This window comes from Aquila chrysaetos, chromosome 5, assembly GCF_900496995.4.
Source record: "Aquila chrysaetos chrysaetos chromosome 5, bAquChr1.4, whole genome shotgun sequence".
In the NCBI taxonomy this organism is placed as follows: Eukaryota; Metazoa; Chordata; class Aves; order Accipitriformes; family Accipitridae; genus Aquila; species Aquila chrysaetos.
The window spans coordinates 49,720,454-49,747,098 of NC_044008.1; the positions used below are offsets into that span (position 1 = coordinate 49,720,454).

The 26,645-nt window shown below is 49.9% G+C and overlaps 1 protein-coding gene across 5 annotated transcripts in view; it reads right to left on the reverse strand.

Moving 5' to 3' along the window:
* Nucleotides 1-21,973, reverse strand: part of SHC4 (SHC adaptor protein 4) — a 34,429-nt gene extending 12,456 nt beyond the window's left edge. For 2 of the 5 annotated variants that reach the window (XM_030015526.2, XM_030015524.2), the window contains exons 1-5: nt 20,628-21,971; nt 11,087-11,157; nt 3,932-3,995; nt 2,885-3,004; nt 1,157-1,210 (exon numbers count right to left, since the gene is read on the reverse strand). In XM_030015526.2, the coding sequence (XP_029871386.1) occupies nt 1,157-1,210; nt 2,885-3,004; nt 3,932-3,995; nt 11,087-11,157; nt 20,628-21,209 (891 nt within the window). In that variant the 5' untranslated portion in view covers nt 21,210-21,971. Of the gene's footprint in view, nt 1-1,156; nt 1,211-2,884; nt 3,005-3,931; nt 3,996-11,086; nt 11,158-14,998; nt 15,192-18,252; nt 18,559-20,627 lie in introns of those variants that run through there. The other 3 variants (XM_030015527.2, XM_030015528.1, XM_030015525.1) reach the window with 3 other exon arrangements.
* Between the last annotated feature and the right edge of the window lie 4,672 nt (nt 21,974-26,645).

Sequence of the window (26,645 nt, forward strand, 5' to 3'; positions counted from 1 at the left end):
TACAGTGTTGTGTATTAAGACAGCACAGGCATCTAAAGGTGAAATTTGAACTTCTTAGAATCTCAGAATGCCTTAAACTTCAAATGGGATCTTTAAGGATGTAGTACTTCGGCACCAGGCCTGTACTGTACCTCCCTTCTGGGTGCAGGACGGACAGCTCAGACCCTGCACACGTGCTCCCTCCCCGCTTCCCAGCCCAGCTCCAGTTCTCGGGCAGCTTGGGCAGCATCTGAGCAGAGCAGAGCAGCTGGGCTCCTTACATCACCCACACGGCCCTCCAGAGAAGATCCGTCAGCCACACAGGGCCAGTTCCCAGCTATTGTCCCTTGCCTGCTCCTAAATCCAAAGAGGCAGATCTGTCATCTTCCAGTCAAAGCTAGATCTGGCTTCTACCCCACTGTTACCAAGAGCATGACCCACAGCCTTCTCTCTTCCCTGTTTCACAACAGAGGAACAGGGAGACATTTAACAAAATTGAAGGGCAGAAAATTCAAAACTGATTAAAAAAATACTGTTTCCATACCACATGGAGTGTGAAATTCAGAATGCTGGCAGGGCTGGGCTAGCTTAGGTTTGAAGAGGGAATAGGGCACGTTTATGGATGACAAATTCCCTGCTTATAAACATTACAGTAAAGAGTTTGGAAGAGGATAGAAAACCTCGTGCTTGAAAACATCAATCACTATGATACTAGGAGAAAAACCCATATCTGCAGGAAGAAGGTTATGTCACATCGGTCTCATAGAAGCTGTTTGACTGAAAATTAGTCTAAAAATTTAGAGGTGCCAGTGCTGACCACTTTTGTGACAGGTATTGGATTACAGGGACCACAGAAGTGATGCAATTCCTATGTTCATGTGTTCTTATTTTTAGATCCCCAAGTCTGAGGGCTTTTGAATGATCTGAGGCTCACTGATGGGCAACAGGGAAGTTAACTACCTGTATCTATCAAAGATCCACTGAGTCTCTATACCACATCTCCTTTCCTGTCTCAGTTCCTCACTTTTCTTGTATTACTGGTCATGATCCAGAAGTGCAGTGTACTCTGTTAATGCTTGTGGATAGGAAGGGATGAAGCAAAGTACTTGCAGGTACTTACAGTCTCATAATAATTTCATTATACCTGCGGAAGTATATCTTATAAATCAATACTTACTGGGTCACCTCCAGAAGCAAATGAGATGGACTGCATGTGATGGTTGGCAATAATCTGAAAAGCATGACAAACTAGTTAAACATGCTCATGTGCCACAGATTTAGAAAACAGCAGAGCACATATCTTCATAGAGCAAGCAATTAAGTTCATGACAACCCAATCCATTAATAAATGCACATATCATTTGTGAAGGAAGGAGATAAGAAAAGGAATATTTCTGAGGCTAGCCATTCATGTTTAGTAATGTCTAGATCCCCGAGTAATCTTCCTTCAAGGGTTTTCAGAATGAGTTCAACCACCAAATTCTAACCTGGTCAGTATGAAGCTAAATGAGACTTTGAAAGGGGGAATAACTGGAGACACTGGATGCATTTACAAAGTCTTCAGATATTAATGCATTTTAAAGTTACCAACAATTTTATTTAAATGCCTGGTGTATATAATGATGGTGTTTTCACAAACAGGCCCTACTGATATTCTGCTCATATCCTCTCTCACCACTAGCACCAAACTGTTACCTGGTAGAAATTTCACTAGCCAGATCAAGCATCAACTATTCTTGGTTTCAAACACTACCTCATCTCTGGAGACAAACTGTTCTTTATTATAAAATCAAGTGCAATAGATTATGCAGGTGTGAACACAATGAAACATGGTGGCAGCGCAAGAATAGAATAAATAGGATTTTCCATTTGCAAAGGTCTAGTAATGAAAGACCTAGGAAGAATTTCAAGACGGCGTCCTGCACGCCCATGTGTGCAGTGACCGGGCACATCAGTGTATTTGGAAAAAGATCTGTCCAGCCATCTTTTAGTCCCGTTACAAACAGGAACAGGTTAAAAGGGCCACACTTTAGCTGCCAACGCCCAGAGTTTTACCTGCTGTAGGGAAGCCCTTTGCTGCTGTACCTGAAAGGAAGGGAAACATGCTGCCATAAATCCTTACTCCTCCTAGCACAGAGGTCCAAGGGACAGGAGACCTCTGTGCTGCAGGCAAACCCCCAAGAGCTGCTTGATGCTCAGCACGGCATCAGCTCAGCGCAGTGATTCCTCAGAGCCCGTGAGGCAGAACTACCTCCCTGATGTTCCCCTGCTCCCGCTTGGAGCAAAACCTGCTGCTGGGCCTAGGCGAGATTGTGCTGGGAGCTGAAGCCAACAGCTGACGGAGGAATTAGGTGGGCAGGACAGAGCTGCTCATCACATCTGCCAAGAAGGGAGCACACCCCAGTTCCAGGGCAGACCCAGGCTCTCAGGAACACATCTCAATGGAGCCCAGAGACTTTGCATAGTATAACTGATTATGCACATATATTACCCAGCTGTAAAATAGCTTTGAATGACACCAAAGCCAAGCTCTGACTCAATACTTTTATCAATTTTTTATTCCCTAGGACTTGTCAGAAACTCCAGGCGGGACTAGTGCCTTGTTTATTAGGCACTGTACAGGCAGACACACAAAGAGAAACAGTTTGCCAAGCACTTAAGGATCCCTCCCCATGGAAGACACCATTGTAAACAAAAAGGGTATATGTGCTGCATGTCCAATTCCTCCAGAGGGCTCTAATTTTTAAATTCACAGGCATCATGTAATTCAGCTTTACCAGGCATGCACAAGAAGACTAAAGGGTGCTGCTTTCTCTTCAAAGCGCCCAGCCTTTCCTTCAGAAGCCACAAAAGGAGGAGAATACAGTAACATGGAGAAAAGGACACTGATTTATATGTATCCTACCTGCTGCGTCTCAACATTAATCAAAGTGAGGCTGCTTGTTGAAATGGTCAGTTTTATATTCACACCAGAAAACTGAAGGTTACTTTTGCCAAGTACAGAAGACAGAAACTTCACTGGAGGCTTTGAACAAAGAAACAAAAGAAAGAGGCTGTCAGCTGTGTCTGTCAGGGGCAGAAACATATCAAAGTCAAGTAGATTTTACAATATCTTATTGAGAATTTCAGTGGAGCAAGGATAATGGCTTGATCAAATGCAAATAGATCTTCTAACAAATACCAGCTTTGAATACAATACTTGTAGGCATGGTTTTTATGTCAATAATGTGAAAAAAGTTTTAAAGCAAAATCCCAGTGAGCTAAATGTTATAGCTGGGTCAGTAATTCAGAACGTGTAATTTTCCTGCTGAACTCTCCTTCGTTTCCTGGGGATGAAGCATTTCCGAGTAAATAAAAAAATTCTCTCACATACTCATTTTTCAGGAGCAAGTTCATTCCTCCCAAGCCCCACAGTTACAGAAGGGAATCAGTAAGTTCCACCGGACAACCCAACAGCAGTCGCTGATGTTGCCCCTCATTGCATCCCAGTTATTTAATAAGTGATCAGCCCATTAAACACTGTCATTTTAGTTGTGTTTAATTTTTTATATATATATACATATAAAAAAAAAAAATATATAAAAATAACAATCAGGTTATCCTCCAGTGAATGAGCTCCCTTTTGCAATCAAAAAAAAAAACAAAAACAAAAACCGTCCGACATTTTACGAGCCAGAACCTAAAAACTGTAAAGCACCAAGCACTGCAAAGGCTGCTAGGAGCAGGAACTCTGGGCAAAGCATTAATCCTGAAGAAAATAAGGCAGGGCATGGCCTCGGCCCCAAACCGAGCAGGCTAAACACCCTGCTACAAGTGCTTTCATACTGTACTGAGTTTGGGTGGATTAATGTGCACTAACTCCAGCATGGACTGAAGCCTGTTAGGGAATCATGTATCCAGCTTATGAAAAGCAGATATAGAAAATTAATCATTCGGCTAAAACAGTATTTACCTTCCGCTTTTTTATAGCTCCATTTGTACCTGATACAGCTTCACACAGTCGGCTTATTGCTTCCCTGCAAATAGAAAAATACAGCACGAACTGTTGGATCATTTCACATGCATCATCTGTAACAGGGCCAGCAACTCTGCAATTTATTGTTATCATCCCACTTATAAATACTTAAATCTTCCGGAAGGTTTTTCACAGTTGTTTTTCTTTCTTCTTCCCTCCCACTGTTAAAAAAAAACCAACCTATTTAACAAAATACAATGATTCAGCAGCCTGGTTTGTGTTGATTCTTTTTCTCCACAAAACACATCAGTTTCACCTAATGAAAATTTGGTTTTAAAAAAACCCATCAACTAACCACAAGGAACTCAAACAACCTAATGCCTTTAAATCCTTTTTCTCAGTACAGTCGATAGGTCTTTTGCTTGGCAGGGAGGCTCCCCTTCCTCCCTTAATCCTTCTTATTTAGAGCAGCAGGGTGCCGTGATTGCCTTCCTGGTGTTTGGGGTTTCTCTTTTTTTTTTTTTTTTTTTTTTAAAAAAAACGGGTGGGGAGGAGGGAGGTGTTGTCAGCTTCTCCAGTTCTTTTTCAAATCTGAGGCCTCAGGTTGTATCTTTCCATCTCTGGCAGGTATTTCCCAAACTAGACGTCCTTTCCAGCCACCCACCATTCTCTACAGGCACCTCTCAGTTAGGGAAGCAGAAGGACAAGACATAAAGCTCTCACAGTGTTTATTGGTCTATACCAAAGACAGCTAAATCACACACTTAATATAACATAGTGATGCGCTGCACCTATTTTCCACACTTGAACAAAGAAAATTCCAATATATGCTCAGGCAGGTGACTGGTTTGGACATACAGTGGAGCACTCAACTGCCCTGATTGAGGTTAGCACAGCAGCTGGAAAAAAACCTTTGGCTGGCAGTCACAGGCTTTCCCTGACTGATACTTACTGTTTTGAAGTCAATGGAAAAAATAGTGACTTACTGGGCTGGGATGTGCTTAGCAAGTTTCCTTAAGCTTGCCTGGACAGCCCGGTCCGCGCCGCAGCTCCCAACCTCTCCAGCTGCCCTGGCCCTTTGCCACGGGGCCGCGGGGCGAGCTGCGCCGCCGGCCCCCCACCACCCTTTCAGGCTTCGGTTCCCATACCGGGTGATTTCATTTTGAGGCTGTAGCCTCAGCCTTTCTGTCACGGCTGAATTCGGACTTGGGCTTTCAAGGGATGGGATTTTGTTTTGTTCTTAACGGGAAGGGAATTTGTTCGTTTGTTTATGTTATTGGATTATTATCCAAAGAGATAATTAAGAAACGAGCTAGTTAGGAAAGTTTGTCTGTTTTCAGATCCCCGCATGTGTGGGAGGAACACACCACTGGCCTTCATTTCCTGAGAAAGTTTTGGTTCAGAAGGGCTAAAAAATATCAGGAGACCAAACAATGGCAAGAAGCTCTGGCCAGATACACCCCATGAAGCAGAGGTGCCCCAGTGAGGAGTGTAGTCCCCCCAGGACCCGGGGGGGTCGTGCCTGGGGAGCAGATCAGACCGCAAATAAAGCCAGCACAGTGCCGGTGAACCGCAGCATCGCCGCCGCTCCCTGCTCAGTGCCCCACGGACATTGCTACGCTGGTGGGCTACGTGCTTAAAGCACTGAAGATCAGTGATGCTACATCGAGTCTTCATGTCGGAGAACATCCTGAGAAATTCAGCCTGGAGACTGTCAAATGAATGAAGACCTCATCCATGGCAAAATAATAATAATGTAATTAATATGTTCTAAGTGAAAACAGCAGGGAAGAAGAGGAGCCTCATTGTGGGCTACACAAGATGGGTAAGAAACACAGCCTTTTAAATATTGCCTTTTTTTAGCCTTTTAAAGCAAAGCACTTCTCCCTACACAGCTGAAAACATGCTTTTGAAGCGAATTCCTGATATCCTTCTTGTTTAGCTCCTGTTCTATTTAGCTGTTACCAGTAGAAAGGCCAAAACTAAAAAAAAAAAAAAGGGAAAGGCATCCTGCAGGATGATCTTGCAGATTCCAATAATCAGCTTGGAAAATGAGAGCTCATCTTCTCATTCAATATTAAAGGAAATTAAAATCAGAGCCAAGACATTAAGGCTACTTGGAGCCTTCAAGTCTAGCTCTACCTAGAAACAAAACCAGATACAGAACAAACTGGAAAAACAGGAAAATCATCTATTTTGGTGACAAATGAGTTCTCACACACTTCAGGCAGCCCATGTGGAATATGGAGTTGTAGGCAAAGTTGCCAGCAACAGACCCCGTTCTTGTACAAGCCAGTGTGGTGACTGCCCACTTCACCACACTCTGAAGCACTTGTCCATAAATGGGAACCAAAAAGTAGGCAAATCATTTCTACTTAATAGTTCCTATTACCTCTCTTTGGTAGAGGAAATCACCTTCTCGCAGACGTTTCTTGCTGCATAGCTCTGGGTGGTTTTCCAGGTGACCTAACAAACCTTCTCAAATACTATTTTAAAGGTGTGAAAAGCAGCAGTTTGTAACACCTTGCTGCTACAACTGAACACTTCTAACCCTCGGTCATTTCCACAGGGCAGGCAGACCTGAACTAGAAACTGCACCATATATTAGGAAGAAAAGAAACTCTGGATACATCCACGATAAACTGAAATCGGATTTACTGTATCTGTGCTTTCTTCCTGGAAATCTGCTATTAATTCATTCTTACAGCTGTTCATTTTCAGACAGTTGCTCAGGCAGGTCTCTGCTTTTAGGTCTGCTGGATGACATACACCTGTGCATAGCTTGCGTAGTTAATTGCCTTGCTCCTGGATGAATGTGCAACCTTATGAGTTCTGGCATTTGCTTGTCTTCTTGATATCTTCCAAATCTGAGGCAGTAGCAGAAAATGTGGCCTTGTTATTCCAGTCACGTTGCTGCTTTTTCTTTCTCTCCTCCTTGTCATTCATCCCAAAGCAAAACACTTTGGTGGGTTTTTGTTTTTCTTTTAAATCACCCTGAATGAGATAACTCCACTTGCACACTCTGCAGCAGCTCTTCTCAACCCTGGGAGCCACAGAATGAAATTGGGAGAGCTGTGAGGAATTAAAATTGTTCTTGTAGTTTAAGCCAAAGAAAATCTCGCTCCTCGACTCCTCAGGAATCTTGTGCCATTTGAAGTCGAGTCACTGTCTGTCGGTCCTGCAGTGCCCACATGATTACAAAAACTGGTCATTGTTTCCTTGACACAGTTTTCACTTTCCATAGTGAATGGAAGAGATTTGGGTCAGCTCTTTTCACCATCCTGAAAAATATTACTCTGAAGCACTTCGGTCCCCTGGGCTGCCACCAGTAGCAGACCTACCGCAGAGGCAGAGGTCCTGCTCCTGGCCCCAGCAGATGCCCATCCATTGCAGGGAGAGTTTCCCAGGGGTTATTCTGCCGGGCAGCAGTTCAGAGAGGATCAAGGCTGGCACAGTTCCCTGGGGGCACCGATGTGGGCTCCAGGAGGTGGGATGGGGAAGCAGGACCATCCCTCTTCGACTGGGACGCTGAGGCTCCTGAGCACACAGCTGTAGGCAGCTCCCCACCTCCTGGGCCGAGATGCACTGAACCGGGACAGTGCCACAGCCCCCATGCAGCTGAGTGCTGCGGAAGCCAGTGGCACAGCGAATTTTTGCTTTCTCCCCCCAAAATCTGGGGGCAGCCCCCCAGCCCCGCAGGGCACTGCTCCCTCTGCTCGCTGGGTTAACAGCCAGCCACCCAGCCAGGCTACGGCCACTTGGCAAGGGCTCAGCAAGCGCTGGAGCAGGAGGGAGTGACAAGGACAGCCCCGTTTTTGGCATCCCTAAGCCTTTAGATCAGCTCAGCTGTACAGTCCACAGGTTTCCTCTGGGTCTGCACCTCTGGAGCGAAACCTGCAGCAGACACTCCTCCCCACTCCTCCCCAAGCATGCAGAAGTGGGAGAGCACCGTGCTGGCAGTAACAGTGAGCCGCTTTGTTTATTGTTCCCCCAAATGAGAGCAAAAAACATGAGAGATGGGCTGATGTAAGCAAGTAAGCATGCTGTTGAAGATTTGCTTTTAAGCATCTAAGGCTCTGCCTACACTATCTAACAGAAAGGGATTGTGTAGCTCAACAAAGTTGAAATTAATCTTCCAAACAAAGTCAGCCTTCTTCCACCAGCCCTCCCCAGCAGCACGTTTCAGACGCCCTTTGCCCTTCGCTGCCTGACCATTTTCAAGTTTGCAAGTTAATGCCCTGATCTGAGATACAGAATCCCCTTTCCCATAAATGCCCAAATACAATGACTAATAATAAGCTTGATTTAACAGAAGTGGGAGATGTGTAAGAGGAAAAGAGCTGAAGGGCTGGACAAGGGAAGTGCACATCAGGGTCCAGCAAAGGCAGGACCTGCGACAGCACAAGGGCGACAGCCCGAACACATCTTGTACCGAAAAAAGCAAGCACAGCACAGCACGTTTATGGGTGACCATTCAAAAAAATACAAAGCCTCTCAAGGAGAGGAACCTGTTACCCTTATTGTTATTTCTTGGTGTTACTCTTGTCATCTACACGGAGTTTGGGATCACAAATTTCTGCAAAATGGGAGGAATGTCCTAAGAGCTGGAAGAGCAAAATGCTGCGGCAAAATCTCCTCTGCCAATCTCCTCACCGCACAGCCACCGAGGGCAAAGAGCACCTCAGTGCCTGGCCCTTCCCTTGCTACGCTGTGGTCATTTGGCCTGATGGCCATACGGCATCTCTGCACCCCGTGGTCATTCATAGCGCTGGAGAGGCCACTTTCTGCCTTCCCCAACCCTGTGCCTGGTAAGCGAGTGAAAATGCAAGTCCAGCAAGAAACTAGAAAATTAATCCTCCATGCTCATCTCTTTCGACTCTTCGCGGCACTTTGGCAAACATAAGTTTGTTGATCTTTCCAACATTCATGTGAGATAGGTAAATAATAGCTTTAATTTTAGAGATCAGGAGCCTAAGAATGCAAATACACATAAAGCAAGGCAGGGAGCAGACATAATTAGAGACCCTTTCTACATCACTTTAAAACAGAAGATGCCTCTTTGTTTAGTGAAATGCCATCGGAGTAAAAATATTTTTTACCCCCAGTACAAACAACAGAGATGATTAAAATGGGATCATTTCCAATAACTCCTTGGTTGGTACATTGTGCATGCCATCTATAAACTTACTCCCCCAGGAGAACAATAGGGGAATAATCAATGTTATCTTCGCTCCAGTCAGCTTGTAATCAATCAAACTTTAAAGTTTGCATGCATGAGCTCAGCACTTCAGCATTCGGTTTGCAAACAGTTTAAGTTTTGAATTTCTCACGCACAAAAGAGCCCGTTAAGGTCAGCAGTGGCATTTTTTTTTTAGGTGATAGAAATATTTCCATTGTTAAGTTTTCACATAGCTCTGGTTAACAAAACCTTACTATTTGGGCCAAATTTAAGTTGGCAAGCTCTTGTTACACAGTAATTCATATTCATTATTTTCCAGACAAACCATCCAAAGCTCTGTTTTGTAGGTGTAGCAGCATACATATTCCGTGTCTTGCAAATGGGAGATAACCTCGCTCTTTGGCCAAGGCTGTTGAAGAATGCAGCGGCTTGGTCTGAATGAGCCGGGCTGATTGCTTTGGGCTAAGTGTACTCCATGGCTCTTTTTGATTGGTAAACGACTAGGCTGAGGGAAGTATATTTGTATCCCAGGCACTTCTCCATACGCACATGCAGGAACTGGGTGAGTGCGTGCTTATGCTGATTGTAAATGTCAACAACCGCTGATTTTGAATACAAAACAAATCGGGCAGCTTTCGAGTGTGATATATAGGCATTTAAGGACTCAAGTTTTTCAGTTTCTTCCTTTTAGCTGATAAGTCTGGGAACCAATAGGTAGAAGAGTAACACTTATCTCTTCATGTTCCTTTCCTTTCTCCAGGATTTCTTTGATACAAACACTTGAGGAAGCAAAGGAGCATCTGTAAATCATCCACCAGCAGGAAGGAAGAGTTGGGCAGGCACAGGAAGCCTCAACCACACTCCTGGCATCCTCAGCATGAACCATGCCAGAAAAATAGCTGAGGGGAGGAGGGAACAGGTCTGAGGCCGGGCCAAAATACTCTGCACACACCCACCCCTCCAAAAAGCCTCTGGAGGTGGCAGGATGCCGGGTGGCTGCCGGGGCTGCCCGGCAGTGCGCTAGTCCTGGCTGCTGGACCGTGAGTACATCCCAGCAGCACGCAGCGCTCTGAGCTGGCAAGAGGGTGCTCATTTTGAAAACTCAAACACTCCTGCACTGACAGACTTACAAGAATAAACGTAAAAAGAAAACTGGGCTTTTCTGATCCTGACAGGACATTTCACCAACCCCACAGGTGCATATATTAATAATCTACACCCAGCAACTGGCAGCAATCTGCAACAGAACTTGCAAACTTCTCAAAAGACCACAAAATATTCCACATTTAAACCACATTCAGTTGTATCTGAGAGCAAAATATTCATCTTTTTCTGGTTTGCAGCCTGGAAACTTAGGCCTGCAGTACAGTTGGAAATGGCTGTATTTCAACATGTTTTCCTTGTGACTCTGCCTCCAGCTGAGCCTGGCCCTGGTGCAGATGGGGTCAAGCAATGTCACGCATCTGATAAAAATTCATTAGATGACCTTGCTAGATTGAGGGACCGACGGCACTTTCTGCGTCAGGTGTGAAGCAGCGTGGCAGAGGCCTGCGAGCATCCCGGCTCGCCGCCTCGGCCACCCACAACCACGGCAGCACCAGCAGATTTACCCCGTGTCTCGGGTGAGCTGTGCAGGCAGCGCTGAGCCCAGTGTGCATGGCCTGGCTGCTGCCGGTACCCAGCTAGCTGGGGTTCTCTGTACCGTGCTGTGACTGCAGAGGGAGGCTCTCTGCACCCAGAACAAGAATTGGGAGAGAAAGTAGGTCTGTGGCTGAAACAAGCCGTTTTCCAATGCGAACAGCCTATTGTGATGATCAAATAATTCAACTCATCGCTTGGGAAAAAAACAAAACAAAACACGCAAACTCCTATTCAAAATTGTTTCAGAGCTTGGCACGCACCCTTGGCTTTATACAGAAATTAGCACTAGGGATTTTCATTCTTGGGCTGAATTTCAGTTTGATACCACCTACCTGGTGACTTGCGTTCGCGTGCCAAAGTCCAGGGACCTCATTGACTGCAGCACTTCAATACAGCCCATGTACTAGGGAAAACGGAGAGAAAGGAGGACTTTGTTAATACCTAGCACACAGGTAAGAGGAGGATCACAGAAGGAAGCAAATGTGATTTCAGTCCACTAAGTATATGCAGAACCACAGTCTAAATGGAAAATCAAATCAGCCATCTTAAAGCTGCTTCCTAAATAGATCTTGTTTTACTGACAAGTATAGAGAAGAGCAGTAAAGATACCAGTGCCTTCAGCAACATAGCACAAAAAAAAGGTAAAGCACTGTGGGGATACAAAATCCAAACACCCCTTTTTTCCAGTTCTGCTTAGTCTCACTCATTAGCCCGTGGCACTGAGCTGGGAGGAATATATGAATGTTGGAGGGAAATTCCCCAGGAGCAGAGGGGCTCTGGAAGCCCCACGGGACCAATGCACTCAGAGCCCCCGTGCAGACGAGCTGAATGTCCCTTCAGAGCAGTGGGAGGCATTACTAGGCATGAGGAAAACCACTGGCTCCATGCTGCTGCACGTCCGATGACAAATAACCTCTGCAGAGGATGAAGGAGGTAGCATTGCAGTTCCAGCTCATAGCAGCAACTCTTAAGGGCCTGTGCTATAAAGTGACCTGCGTTAAATTAGAGGCTGACTCCCACACTTCCATTGCATGGGGCAGAGCTGGGGGCTTTTTCTATACTCGTTTGGAATTTGCATAGGACTAATTTTCAGAAACATCAAGAATGTGATGGCATGTCAGCCCATAAACTCCTTTGATGTTATGTACAAACCTATGGAACATTTTCATCTCAATGAAGTGGGCTAGGCTAAGTCTATCCACTGACTTTACCTCTTCCAAAACATATCTTACTAATTCCTTCAGCATTTCTGTTGATATCCATCTCTCTGATGTTGACACGCTCCAACATCTCCATTTCACATGGCTGCCATAGGTTTGGGTCTCTCAGTTTGCACCCCTTCTTCCACAACGACTTCTCCTGGAGGAAAAAGGGCTTTGGGGAGCATCCTGCAGTGCTCACACAGTGCCCGTGGGCTGCAGAGACAGCCTGCCTGCGCAGACGTCTGCTGCAGAAAGTCAAAGCCTCTGGGATACAGCAGATAACCTGGAAATCTCAGGCAGGGACACGCATGCTCTGTCCTCTTGTTCTGAATGGACAGAGGAAGCACTCTCTGTCCAGAGAAAGGTACTGTATTTACCTCCTCTGCCTCACTTTGCCTGTGAAATTATATTTCTGCTGGTCCATTCAGAGGGGGTTGGATTTAGGTATCTGTTTCAGCTTTGGAGACTTTCAGAAATGAATGCGTGTGTTAAAAAGAGAACGTTATGTGTGCAGTCAAGCAGGGATTCCACAACAATTGTATTATCCCTATTTGGTTTCTTTCCAGATAGCAATGTAACCCTTGGGAGAACTCCAGAATTAGGTCAGAGACCTGGAAGGACATCAATAAGAATCTGAAGGGTTAGCAGAACTGCTTCCCTAATCAACATTTAATGACTTTGTAAAGGACTCTGAGAGCTATCTTACTTGTTAAAGATATTCCTGCTTAACGGGAACAAAGCAAACATGGAAAATACATCTAGAGCCTCAGCTTGGAGGACAATGGTGACCTCTGATCCTATGTTATAAGGTCAAGCATCCTGTGAGCTGTTTGGCTGCTCCTCTATCCTTGAAAACAGAAAGATTTAGAGGAGTAGGTGAGTCACATGCTGATAAGTGAGTCCCCACTGCATCCTGAACAGATGCGTGGGAAGCTACTCTAAGCAAAGATGAAAAATCAATATTAGGTTTTTGCATAAGTGACCCTGAGTGAAGCTGAACTTATCAATGATTCACAAAAGACCTTTTTTTTTTTTTTTTCCCTTTAAAAGCCTGAGTAGGAAAGTGCATTAACATGGCACCTCACTGCATCTCTCATCTATTTTAGCTGCCATTGGTTATCTAAACCAGCACAGTTAGTAATGGCTGAACCTTCATATCTCAGTAGGAGGCTACAGAGAACCAGCAGAGCCCTGGGCAGGGGGATGCCTCGGGACTGGGGCAGAGGAAGTCGGGGTCACAGAGCTGGGAGAAGCCCATGGAGCACATAAAAGGACAATGGGATACCAGAAGCCTATTCAAGAAAACAAAAGACACTCTCCGAGGAAGAAAGAATAATTAACAAATAAACAAGGAAAAGATTAACCCCTCCATAGCTGAGTCCGACAAGCAGTACGACTGGTGTATGATAGGAAGGGGAAGGCAGGCGACAAGGGCAACGGCTGTCTCAAGACTTCTCCAGCGCCCAGACTCCAGTTCAGGTGGTGCCCCTACTCCCCATCCCGTATATCCCAAACAGCAGCTCCCACAAAAAGCTAGTGGGCTCGTCCAGGGATGCAGGGTCGAGGCCAGCTCCCACTTTCCTGCTGCAGGGAGGGTCAAGCTAAAGCATCAGCAGGGCAGCAGCCACGGGTGCCCTCCTGCAGTGCCCAGGGAGAAGAAGTCACAGCAGCGCACAGCCCTTGCCCCAGCCCAAGCTATCTGCCAGGTGCTTTTGTAACATGGCGATAGCAATACCGAGGGTTCAAAGGTGGTGTCCGAGAAAAGAGGTTCATCTCCCAAAGCCCCACAAAGAGGGGCACGGCTCGCCTTCACTGAGCTGCTAGGGGAAGCTGGACACAGGCACAAGGGTGCTGTAACCAGCTCAGGGCAACAAGCATAGATATAACTGCAGAATTCAGCTACCTATAGAAAAATAAAATGCCAAGACTGAAACAACGCGAGTGCTAAAGACTTGACGTCGCCAATGAAAGCAGATGCTGAACCCGCTGATCTGTCAGCAGCAGGATGGAGAGCTCTTGCCAGGACGAGCAACAGCTCTCAGGAGAGAAAGGAGACTTGCTGGCCCCTGCCGGAAAGGGAACGGCTCCTCTAAAGGCGACGTGCACAAAGCTGTCCCCTGTCTCCCTCCAAAGGGCTGGGGAGAGCATCAGCACTGGGGGCTGCTTTGTCTCTTAGTGTTTGAATCCGGAGGGTGATCCACGGCTGGCTGCTGTTTCCCCACGCCACCAGGATGGCGGGGGGAGCGGGGAGGGGAGAGAAGGGCGGTTACTGAAGATGCACACATCTTTTCACATCTATTTACAAGAGATGATGGAGAGTGACTGCAAACAGGATGAGGGACTGTGTGGGAGGAGATGTGAAGGCACTAGGCAGGGCCTGTGTGAATAAGCTTTTCAGGCACCCCCTAAACCAGACCCACGTCTCATTTCATTCCCTGCCATAACGCAGCTAGTGGCTCCAGCTCCAGCTTGAATGACAGCCAGTGATTCACCCGCAGGAATGACACAGGAAGCAGCACGCGGAGCTCCTAATTAAACAATACAGCTGCAGCCTTGCAATTTTACCTATTAGTTAACAGGCATTAATTCATGCATAATGCCAAGAGCAGCTCCTACAGACCCCACAGCCAACTAACAAAAAATCCAAGCGACATGCTTTCCTCGCAGAAGCAGTCAGGTAGCATGCTGCTGCTAAACAGCCTCTGTCCAAACATACGTGAGACTACGTTCAAATTCCCTAAAAACATAACACAGACCCCTGGGCAGAAACCAGCCACAAGCAGCGGTGCCGTGTGTGCACATGAGCATGGCAGGGATCCGACTCCCATGCACGCATTTCTTTTCCCAGCACTGGTTTAACAAGGCGCTTTTCAAATGAGGGGGAAACCACTTCTGAGCTTCCCACAACCGTCTTTTCTCGCAGGCAAGGGCTGCCTGGGGTGGGTGCTGCCCCGCCGGGGGGGGCCACGGCTCTCTGCCATGCAGGGGAGGTGGCTGCAGAGCAGCGGGAGCGTTTCGCTTTGATTTGCCTGAATAACTCACCTCCAGCTTGCGATGGATCCGGCGGGAAGGAAGACTGGGCAGAAGAGAGCAGCAGCCACCAGCATATGGCAGGACGATGGCACTGGAGTTATAAGGTGACAGGCCTCTGCCTTTTACACCAAGGAGAAAAGACTTTTGCCTGTAACAGCCATGGTGCTGTCCTCCCTGTGGCTGGCTGCCGGGCTCCGGGACATGGTCTCACGCGTTGCAACACCTGATGCGACTGAGATCCCTCAGCTCTTGCCCTGGCAGGAAGGTGAGGCGCTGGCCTCCCTCCACGGACAACGCCGGGAGCCAGCCAGGGATGTGGGGAAGGAGCAAGGCACAGATCACTGTAGTTTTGGTGGGGAAATTTTCTCAGCCCTTCCTTAGATGCTGCCTGTGGTGGCTTTGGGGTTGAAAAGCCACTGTGTCCGCTGGAAAGCAGAGACTACTGTGGCTACCCTGGCAGTGGCACGGCGTTCCTGTCAGCTCACAGGTTGCACCACGCTGCCGACCGGCCGCTCCGCTCGGCTGCTCATCCTGCAACACACAGCAGCGTTTTACCAGGCTGGGGTCGGTGCTACGTAACGCCGTTAGCAGCCACCAGTCAGGCTGCTAATGAAGAGCTTTGGCCTGGGTTTGCGCCCTGCAGGAGATTCGACTGACTCGTTCCTCACAGCACAAAACCTGGGCAGAACGGGCTGAAAACCAGACTGAACACCTTCAAGGAAGAAAAAAGCCCATTAAAGACCATCAAGCACATAAAAAAAATCCACTAGTGGCTTGTCATTGCCAGCCTAACTCTCCTCATGTGCTTGCCCTGCTCTCATCTTCCTCCCTCTAGCAGCAGCAGTGCAGACAGACAGGCCGGCCCTTGGTCTGTCCCGCACCTCCTGCCCGTGCAGCACGGCCTCTTCCCTAAGGGGCAGCGAGCTGGGGCTTTTTGTGATGAAGAACGCCTTTTGATAAATGGAAATTTTCCCGGAAAAGCCTGACCTTTTCATTCACAGGTGTTCCATTGTTAAACCCGTTTTGAGAAAAAACCCAGGGAAAAGTTTGTAAATATACAGACGCACACACACATCTCTTCCTTTTCTTTTTACTTTTGTGCTGAAAAACCACTTTCCGCAGCACTGTCCTCAGGCCAGGGCTCCAACAGAATTGGTTCAAAACCGTCCTGTCCCGTGCTCCCGGCTGCGACAAAGCAAGAGGTGCAGCCGGGGGGACGAGGCACGCACGGCGGTGGGTGCTGCGGGGCTGCCACACGCCCCGGCCCCCCCCAGCCCGCCGGAGCAAGTGCTGCCCCAGCACCCTACAGCCCCGAGCCCCCGGCTCATGATTCACAGCTGCGGCTCCGAAGCCGTGAATCACCAGAGCCCATCTCCTTCCTGCGAGAGCCCCGGCTGTTCCTACGCCTGTAGTTATTTATTTAAGACGGGCGAGATGCAAGATGCAGAGCAGCTCTCTGGGTGCCGTGTGCCAGGGATGTGGCTGCAGCTGAAATACCACAATTATTTCCCGGCCCTGAGCGTGGGAGAGGCACCGGCAGCTCCCTGGGACCAGGAAAGGGCAGCCCTGAACCCCCCCTCCCCACACAGAGGCAGGGAGCAGCTGCTGCAGGCTGACCTGTCGCACCCTGCGTGGACAACAGAAGGACTGCGCAGGGGACGGCTGCCCACGTGCACTCTTTCAGGGCATACTTCATATCATTCTGAATGCCTACGTTAGAAGTAGTCAGGTTCCTTTTACTCTAGAGACAAGCAACTGATTTTTTATATATATATATATATGTGTGTGTGTGTGTGATGGTATACATCCATACCTAGCAGAGGATCAACCTGTATATTGCTAAAACTCTGTTAAGACAAGGGATGCTGTAAACAACCTGCACCGTATTATTTCATTATAATACCATTATACTTTAAAACATCTGGCAATAGCATTTCCTTTCTGTATTTTAGTTAAATAGCACAATTTTAAACCAATCCGAACGTCATCTCTCAAAGACTTGTGCATTATTGATTTAAGCTCAGCCACAGAGCCTTACTCCATGTTAGGTCCAGTAACACCATCCTGCTGATTCTCGCTGGTCTCAGAGGGGCAACTGGTGCAGGATAATCCTGAGACCCAGCTTTTATCCTCCTGCTCAGGAGTGGCCACGTCCCTGGCACTCCCCAACGAGCAAGAGCAAGGACAGCAAATGCCTCTTGGAATATTCCTCAGGCTCGTCACAGCCGTAACGAACACCGGCGGGATACACGAGTGCCGTGGCCACTATGTGCACCACTCAGAGACAACCTCAGCTCCAGATGGGTGGCGTTGTGGGAAGGCATGTAACAGATAGAATGTGAACACGGACAAGGTAAATATCCACCTCGTAAACACTGCAGCAAACTGCGTACACAGTATGTTTTGAAACATGACACTGTGGGAATCAGAGCTGTCCGGGCTCCTATTTCAATATTAATATTTGGGCTCTTTGTTATTTGCACAAGCATCTCGGGGGGAACAGGTGCTGTTATGGGTCTCGGCTTCCCCACCAGAGCCCAGGTGACGCACAGCCGTGACACAGGGGCCCTGTCACCACCAGTCACACACGGCTGCAGCTGCCTCCCAGGGAGGCCCAATGAGCCCGGCATCACCTCTTCTTAAACCAACCCCAGAAAGACAATTTCTGCCTCACTCCAGTCTGTAGGGGACAGCTCCTGCCCTAAGGCATTTAATTACTTCACCATATTTTTGCCTTTCAAAAATAACTGTAGATCCTCTCCACATAAGCGCCAAATCATCTTCAGGCTCCAATTAAGCTTTTAAGGCCACAGATGTCCGGCAGCAGCAGTCCCCGTAACGTAGACCTGACCTTCCTCCTAAAATGGTCTCTCGGGGAGATCCCAAGGATCCCATACCCTAACAGGGTGCGAGAAGCTGCGTGGGAACAGCGGGTGTCTCCAAACACCACAGGAGGGAGGGTGAGGGCCAAGGCGAGGGGGTAAAGATTGGGAGGATTGGGTAAGGATTGGGGTAAGGATTCAGAGCAGCTCCCATGGCTACCCGGCCCCTCAGCCTCTTGGCCCTGCTTTGCCTCTGGGCGAGACCATCCCTCCGCACCACACTCCTGCCACACTGCAGCCCCGCGCCCCTGGCCGCTTCCCAGCCCGTCTGAGGGTCAATCGCCAGCTCCCGGAGAAGCTTCGTAGTCCCTGGGGAAACAAGCACCCTGCCTGTACTCTGCTGTAGAAGCCTCAGAACCCCCAGGCTACTTATTTACTGACCTGCTTATTATTAAGGGGGCTGGTTGAAAAAAACGCAAAGAGTTTGGCCAGGACACGTCAGCAATGCTCTTGCAGCTCTTCTGGGGCTGGGCCCTGCAGCCCCACAGCCACAGGAGCAACAGCAGTGGGAAGATGCAGGAAAGATGCAGGGAAACAACGTTTCCCTGTTGTGTTGGGAGGCTCCTGCCAGTGACCCCCTTCAGAGACATTCCCCATGAAATAGGGTGACTTCCAGAAAGACCAGCAGAAAACCATACTGGAAATACAACCTGGGGAGAAGCAGGAGGGGACGAGCCCTTCCCCGCTTCACATGACCTCCCCATCAAGTCCTTCTCTTTTTTTGCTCTTTTTTCTGCCTTTCTTGCTCATGTGGTCCCTGGCAGGTGACACCTTGGTGCCTCTGCTCTCAGCCCTGGGCCACAACAGAAACCTGGGAAATTCCCCCTGCACTTCTTCATCTCTGCCCCATGTCAGAAACTGAGGTCTTTAAGTGTACCTCAGGTGTTAGCGTTCCAGTATTTGAATCCCTATAGGTACCCCAAAGCCTTAATCACAAGCTCCACCGCGTTGGGCACTGCTCAAACCGCAGCACACGAGGCAGATCCTGCACAGCGCGCGCTGGGCATCATGATGCCATCTGCCAGCACGGGCCTTTCTGCAGCCTGGCCGAAAGCGTAGCACCTGGAGCTGCGGTGGCCCTTGCGCTGCCACTGTAAGTCACGCCCTCCATGCTCATTCATCCATTTTAGCAGCTTCCTGGTGTCAAAACCTCAACTGCTCACATTAGTACTAGAATTTAAAGAAAAGTAAACATAAAAGGACAGATAGCAGCACGATGAAAGAGCGCATCCCCTCCCTCCACCTGCTGCACCCCAGGTGAACATCCCAGGGCCTCCTGCGGCTCTGCTCACAGCACCTGGTGCCATGCTGGGACACCATCACCTTTCAGCCAACGTCCCATCAAACCAGCTGTGCTACCGCTGCTGGACGCCAGGCAGGCATCTCATTCCTGCCTGGGGAGATGTGAACACAGCTATCCCTCCATGTTGCTCTTCTGCCCTCTGACTTGCCTGCCCTCCTCCTGCATTTAGAAAGGGACTAATCGATTTTTCTTGGCCTTGCACCTTTCTTTAGACCTCCCTGCTTGTGAAACATCACGCAGGACACGTAAATTTTGCATGGCTTACAGCTTTTTTACTCCTTCTGGCACATTTTGATACTTCCCGCACACCGAACTGAGAGCTTACACGCACACTCTCTTAGCACCCCAACTGCAGCCCACCGGGAGGAATAAATGCTGGTTAATAACCTCTTGTACGGCTTGCTTCTGTGGCCCCCCTTGCATGTCAGGGACAGGCGCGAGGGCTGCGAGAGCTACAGGAGCCCTTGGCCAGCCCAGCCATTACATGAGTATTTCTGAAGCAGATTTAGACCTCTTCCTCTGCCATTTCCCCATGGTCTGCGCTGGCTCCCTCCATGCAAGCAGCAGGCAGTTTTTGCCCGAGAGTGCTTTTGACAGATGAAGCGTAAGCACTAAAATGTGTGGGGTCAGAGGTTCAGAGCGTAGAGAGGAAGCAACAGCTAGCAAACGGCAAGGTCTGGCCACAGAAATATAAAGTCCAGGGAGGAAAAGAAAATTAGAAAGCTCCCAGGTGTGGCAGGGGTGGAGGGAGCGAAAGCACCGAGCCCAGAAGGCATGGTCTCCTCTTGGCCACTGACTGCTAATTAAAAGACGATACCCACCAACCCCAGTCCGCAACATGAAAAATACCCAGGAAGGCTATTTCAGGGTGCCTTCTGAAGAAACAGGCAGGGTTTTCTGTACATCATCATTACCAAGAAAATCGGACACAGCCCTATAGCATCAAAGAAGGAGGGCGGCTTTTGCGTCCTGCCCGCTCACCTCCCAGGGCAGGAGGCACAGGGGAGAGGTGCTCTGGGCAGCAGCAGCGGTCCCAGCACCTCTCCCACACCCTCCATGACAAATACATAAGCAGTGTGGGCCAGCATGCACCTAGTGCCTGGGAGCTGCTCTGCGAGGCATGGGAAGCCCTTTTCGTGGGCCTCCTTCTCCCTCCGACATGCATTTCAGACCGGAGCAAGCCCTGTTTGAATTGCAGCTCAGCTGCACTTCTCAGAGAGTCTAAAAATAGTCCTTTGGAAATGGATGTTGTGGTACCTCTGGGAGCGGCTGTGGTCCTTTTAACTCCCTCAGTTCAACACCACAGCCCTACCTAGGGCAGGAGACAGGAAAGAGACGGGAGAAGTCAGTGGTTCGGGGCACTGAGTCCAGGAGCGGGACCACGGAGGTCACCCTGCAGCCACCTGAGCAGTTTGCTTTGTCAGAGAACGGAAACCCTGTGAGAAGTACTCACCCGCACGCCATAGGTCGTTCCCGGCTCCCCCACGCTTTCGCCGCTCTGCGCGAGGCTCCCGTCCTGCCTGCCCGCAGAGGCGGCCTCCTCAGCTGCCCGCGCAGCGCAGTCACCCGCCGGCTTTGGGGTTAGGGCCAGCTTGTCCAGGTCAGGCTGTGGATAAGAGGCCGAGAGGCAGCTGATTTCAGGCGAGGTTGGGCTGCTCGGGATGGTAACACACTCCGTGAGTTTAATTCGCGGCACCTCCTTCGTTCCCAGACAGAAGCTTTTCAGGCCCGGCAGATTTGACGGGTTGGCAAGTTTGATGTTAGCCATCCGGGGGATCAGCGTGCACAGGGTGGTGCAGGTGTCCTGGGGCCCCAAGGAGACATCTTCCGTCAGTAAATTAGGCGTTGAAGAATGGGAAGAGGAGGAAGAACCTTTGATATTTAAAGACGTATTTTGCGTACCTTCATCTAGGGATGTTATCGAATCATTTCTGAATCGGCTGTACTTAGCCCTGTGCAGCATTCCTGGATGTCTGAATAACCCTACATACAGGACGTGTCCACCAAGGCTCTGCTGGCTGCTGCGTTCTCTCATAGCCTTGGCAGTTCTGTAACTGGATACTCTTGCATAAATTGGCTCTTGTAGATAAATTACATGGAAATCAAGCAAGTCAAACCATTTTAAAAACAGAAACCTACGGGATATTTTTGCTGACTCCCTCTCAAGTGGTTTATTTTCCTCAACGGACGACGCTTAAAACGGCACGGACATCTGGTATTTTGTAAGCAGTAATAAAAGCGGCATACAGGAAAGCACACCAGCGGCACAGCAGCTTAAGCTGAAGAGCCGCTACCCAAACCTGCCTTCACTGCCGCCTCAAGCCAGGCACTAAATCCCACCTAGCTCTGGAGACTCACAGTTGCAGCATCGTTAATCGCAGAGTCCTGGCTGCAGCGAAAGCTCAAGCATATTCCACACAAAGCAGAGCAAGAGAGCTACAAGCTCAAACACATTTTCAGACCGGCACGAACCCCGTAAGGTGCCCAGCTCTCTGCATTTCCGTCGTCGGCCGCCCCAAAGACGCAGAGCATCCCTGCGCCGCAACGCTCCTGCCCCGCGGTCAGGCACAAACCCAGTATTTTAAGAAAAATACTGTACAGCGCCGGCAGCTCTCGGCGTCAGTCTCGCTAACGCTTGCTGGAAAGTCCTTCAGCACCATAATCCAGAAACAACTGAATGTTCCTGCGCCTCCGGCGCTGTTTCCCGCAGAGCCGCGGGGCAGCAGCTCCGCAGCGCCCGAGCCGCCCCCGTCGCAGCCCCGGCCGCCGCCGCCGCTTTTATGAATGAAGGGGGTTTTTTTTGTGAATGAGGCTCGGCGCGTGCAGGCGGGCAGCGCCGTGAATGGCGCTCGGCGGGCGGCCGCGGCCCGGCGGCCCCCGAGGTGCAGCCTCGCAACCAATCGCCGCCCGCCGCCGGCTCACGCGCCCTCAGCGCGCAGAGAGCGGGGCGATGGGGGTTGGGGGAGAAGAGGGGGCGCGGGAGGGGGCGGGACCTTCCGGATGGTGCCGAAAATCCCTAAAAAGCCCCTTTCTGCGGCAGGTCCCGGCCCCGGCCCGGCCGTTCCTCCTTCGCCGCCGGCACAGGCAGCGCCAGGGGCTGGGGCTCAGCCGGAGCCGGGGCTGCCGCGGCCCCGGGCCGCCCAGCCGGCACCGAGGGAAGGACAGGCTTGTCCCAGCGTCCCCCCCCGCTCTGCGGCTCGGCTCCAGCCGCCAGCCCCGCTGGGGAAAGCCCGTCTCCGGCATCGCGCGTACCTCAGGCAGCGAAGGAAGCGAGCCGGGTTTATTTTACTCGCTGAAAATACCTGGGCCCTCGGCACGAGTTACCTCGGCTCCGCGGGGGGCTTCGACGCCACGGGCAGCGTGGTGGGAAGAGCAAGGCGGCACCGCGGGGGTCAGGCCGGGGCGTGGGGGGGAGCGGTACAACGGCCTGGGGTCCCTCCGTTAGCTGAGGTCTTTTCTCTTGCTAGGTTTTTCAATAGCGAGTTCGCCTTCCTCATGCTCCCGCTGATACTGGCCTCAGCCTCTCCTCGCCTTCAGTGCTGGAAATCAGCTGCTGGTGGGTGAGGAGAGGCCGAGCTGCCCGCTGCCCTGCCTGGGGCAGGAGGGGAAAATCATGGGCGGGGAGCTGGAGAGACCGAGAGCTCAACACAGCCATTGCATTTTTTTCTCTTGTATGAAAGCCGATGTTAATTCTGAAAGATGCAATAGCTGCTACAGTGAAGTAGGGAAAACCCCAGTCCAGACTCTGCTAGTGAAATACGGCTCAAAGAGGACGCGGCCGCTTTTGAATCAACGCTTTTTGGGGAGGATGGCTCACACTGCCCACAATCAAACCCAAAGGCAAAACCTGGACCAGGCACAAGTTACGAAAAGTGACTAATTTCTCAGGAAGCTTTGATGATGGCTTTGAGCACAAAAGGATAGAAAATGTTCAGAAGCGATTAGCGGCACTATTGGTTGTACATAAAGCACAGAAACTCTCTTAGCATTAACATTTTTCTTTCTTAAAACTTTCATTTCAACACCACACTAGAACATGACAGCAACAGGGCCAAAAGAAACCGCCAGGATGGTGAGGCCACTGGCAAGGAGGAGGGACCGGAGGGGGCTGTGAGCTGTACTTACCATAAAGGGGACAACAAGGACCAGTGTTCAGGGAGATGCTGATGCCCCAGGCTCCTGTCTCGGGGGCCTCCCAGGTTGCTCTTTTTTACCGCCATGGAAAACACGCAACCAGATAAACCAAATCTCCTCTTCCTGCGAGATCCTGCCTTACCGTCCTTCCTACCTTTTCTCTGAGCACACAGCGAGGGTCTTCCTGCATTACAGTAAGTCCCTCAGCATAGATGACGGCACTAGGAAAGGCTTCCCAGTGCCTTAGCTCAGGTAGAGACTAGTTCATGGCCATGGGCTGCCTCTGGCCCATGCTGGTCCTCATTTCCTGAGCCCTTCTGCCAGCTGCTCCTTCCTCAGGAGGCAATCTGAGCCTTCCCTACCTGTGTGAGTGAGAAAAGGGGCAGGCAGGGTCCCTGCTGGCCCTGCAGGAGATGCAATCCCCACTGTGTCCTACAGCAGCTCACAGAGCTGGCAGGTGAAAAGAGTTAATGGGACTGGCTTTAAACCTGTGTGGTGAAAGGGGACATGTTCAAGAAAAAGAAACAATAGTGCAACAACCTGTCCTTTGCTGATCACCCAAGAGCTGAGCCCTGTCTGGCACCGCACCTGCTCTCCCCTGGCCGAAGCGTTGTTGCCTTTCCTAGGTGCCAGGGGAGGCTTCCCCAGAGAGGCGAAGGAGACCGGTACATTAACCGGCACGACTCAGCTCACAGGCACCAGAGAGTGCGATTACAGCGTGGGAGGTGAAGAATAGCTGGTGTTTTACAGCAAGTTCCAGAGGAAAATGCAATTGTGACAAGCTCTGTTTTCAGCAGCGATCAAGAAAGACAAGCTCAAGAGCAGAACCCAGCAAAGAGCAGCATTGTCCAAGAAATAGTAGCCATTGTGGGGAGGGGGAGGAGGAAAAAGAAAAATGCCGTGCCTTTGTAAATTAAAAAGCTTTTTTCTCAAGGCTAAAAACAAGATTTCTGTTTAAGATACTGGCAAATCGGCCTCTAACCAGCACAGAGAACAAAGCTCCTTTAAGCACTGGTGAAACTGAGCCTACAGCCTTGTATACCACCTAAAAGGAGCCTGTGTTTCTTGCTCACAGCTAGAGTTCCCAGTTGCCCACAGCACTCAGGGCCCAGGGAGCTGCCCCAGCTCGCTGCCCACCACTGCCCTGGCAAGACACAGGGAAAAGTCATTTTGCCCCTTACGTGGCTGCTGGCATGCAGCAGTGCGTGCTGCCAAAGGGCTGCACTCCGCGTGTTTTCTCAGGCTACCTGGGAATGCCCTACTAGTGCACAAGCTGAAACCTCCCTCGGTCACTATGTTACCAGCCCCATCACACCCAAACCCTCCTTCACACCCTGTTTACAGCCTCAAACAGTCTCTCAGCCTCAAATATGCTGCATGAAATACTGATGTGAGCAGCCCCTAGTCAGGTATTGTCAGAGGGGACAGGAACTTTGGCAGGTGTAACCACATTGACGGGGCAGCATCATTACATAGGAGCTGGTGGTTAACCAGCTACAGCCACCTCTAACATCCCTCTTAAAAGAGCTGCAAAGTAGACGAGCTAGCAGCAGCCGCGTCTCCAGCATCATCGCAGGGAGCCTTTGCGACGGGAAGAAGCAGTGCCAGCCTGGACCCCCAGGAGAACCCTTGGGAGTGACATCATTTCAGATCTGGGGCTGTGAGATCACAGCTGTAGCAGGGAGTTCCACACCACCGTGCGACCCTCTCTTTGGAGCGCAAGGGCCAGGGAAGGCCGATGCGCCAGGATGTGCGCACGTGGTGCTCACTGGCAACAAGAGAGCTCAGGGCAAATTGGGGATCAATTTAGAAGAGAGCAGCCAGCTCGTGTGTGGGCAGCGCAGGGAGCAAAGCTGTCACCCACCAGCCCAGCACACCCAAAGAGCAGTTGCACTCTTGCAGGAGCTCGGAGGAAGCTGTTGCGTGCTTCTTGCAACTGGCATGACAGAGCTCAGCCTTTCTGTTAAAACATGGAGTAAACGGGGGATTTTTTTTCCTATATAAATAGCAACAGCAGAGTTAATTCATGCTAAGGTGCACCGAGCTGATCCACCTTCCTTCCTCATTGACATGCCTGGCTGACACTGGCAGAAACCAGCAGAGTGTTACGGAACAGCAGGAAAACCCCGTCACCAGCAACGTGGTGGCAGGTACTTTTGGGAAGCCCTGGAGCATGCTTATTTGCATTAGCGAAAGTTATACAGAGCCACTGCTTCTTTCAATTGAAAGAAATTTATTTTCCCACATATTGACTCATTCTCACTGTTTTATTTCCTATAGGTACTTCTCCCTAGTTCTCAGTGAGTTAAAACCAGGCGTATTTGACAACTGCAGCCCACCTCCTACTTTTCAAGAGAGTCAGAGGGGTTTGCACGGGCTGAAGACACAGACCTGAGACCTAATAGGTTTGAGGAGGACAAAGGCATGGTCCTGGATGCAAAAGCAGAGTCAGAGATTAGACTACCACTGCTTTTCTCCTGTTCTAGCTCTGAAAGATCCAACAGGACATGTTTTCTGGGAGGTAGCACTAAGGTGACTTAAAGACAAGTTGCAATTTTCCTTCTCAGGCACCATGCTGTTTTGCTTGGCCCAATTTAAACCATTCACAGCTATGTTGCTTTGTCCAACACCGTAGCCGCAAGACAGCGGAAGGCAAGGCTGCTCCACCCGGGCGAAGGGCACATCCCTGCAGCTGAGCACGTGAGTGGCAGGACCCAGCATGGCACGCAACAGGGCTCAGCTGGACGTGCTTCATGTCCTTCCTTTTCACCTTCTCTTTGCCTGGCAACACCGCCACCTCCTCCCTCAAACACTGCTGGGCTTTGCCTTTTCCACCAGGACAGCCCCATAGCACAGGGGAAGAGCAATGAGCTGGAAACTCCTGTGCAAGGGCCCAAAATTCAGAGCCTGAAGGTTGCTCAACAGCCAGCACAAAGCCAGTCCTTGCAGCTCTGGGGGAAAGCAGTCAGCAAAGATAAACCCCACGTGCCCCAGCTTATTGACAGCACTGGGGAAGAGGTGAGAGCTGAACACTGGAGGAAATCACAGTGTGGGGGACCCATGCCACAACTGTCCCTTCTGCAAGGTGGAGGATGCCAGCCTCTGCAAGCTCAACAAGGATGTACCAAACACATCAGAGCTAGCCTGAGCTGCTACAAGCCATCAGAAAACAACGTACTGCCCTAACCACTGCTTTCTGAAAGGAGATCTGCATACTAAGAGCCCAAAGATAAGTTCAGCAGTACTTGCTGGCCTGCCTCAGCACTGCTTGCAAGGAGGCTGAGTGGCCATGGGCAAAACCCAGCATCATCCAATGTCTGTTGTACCACAAAGTGCT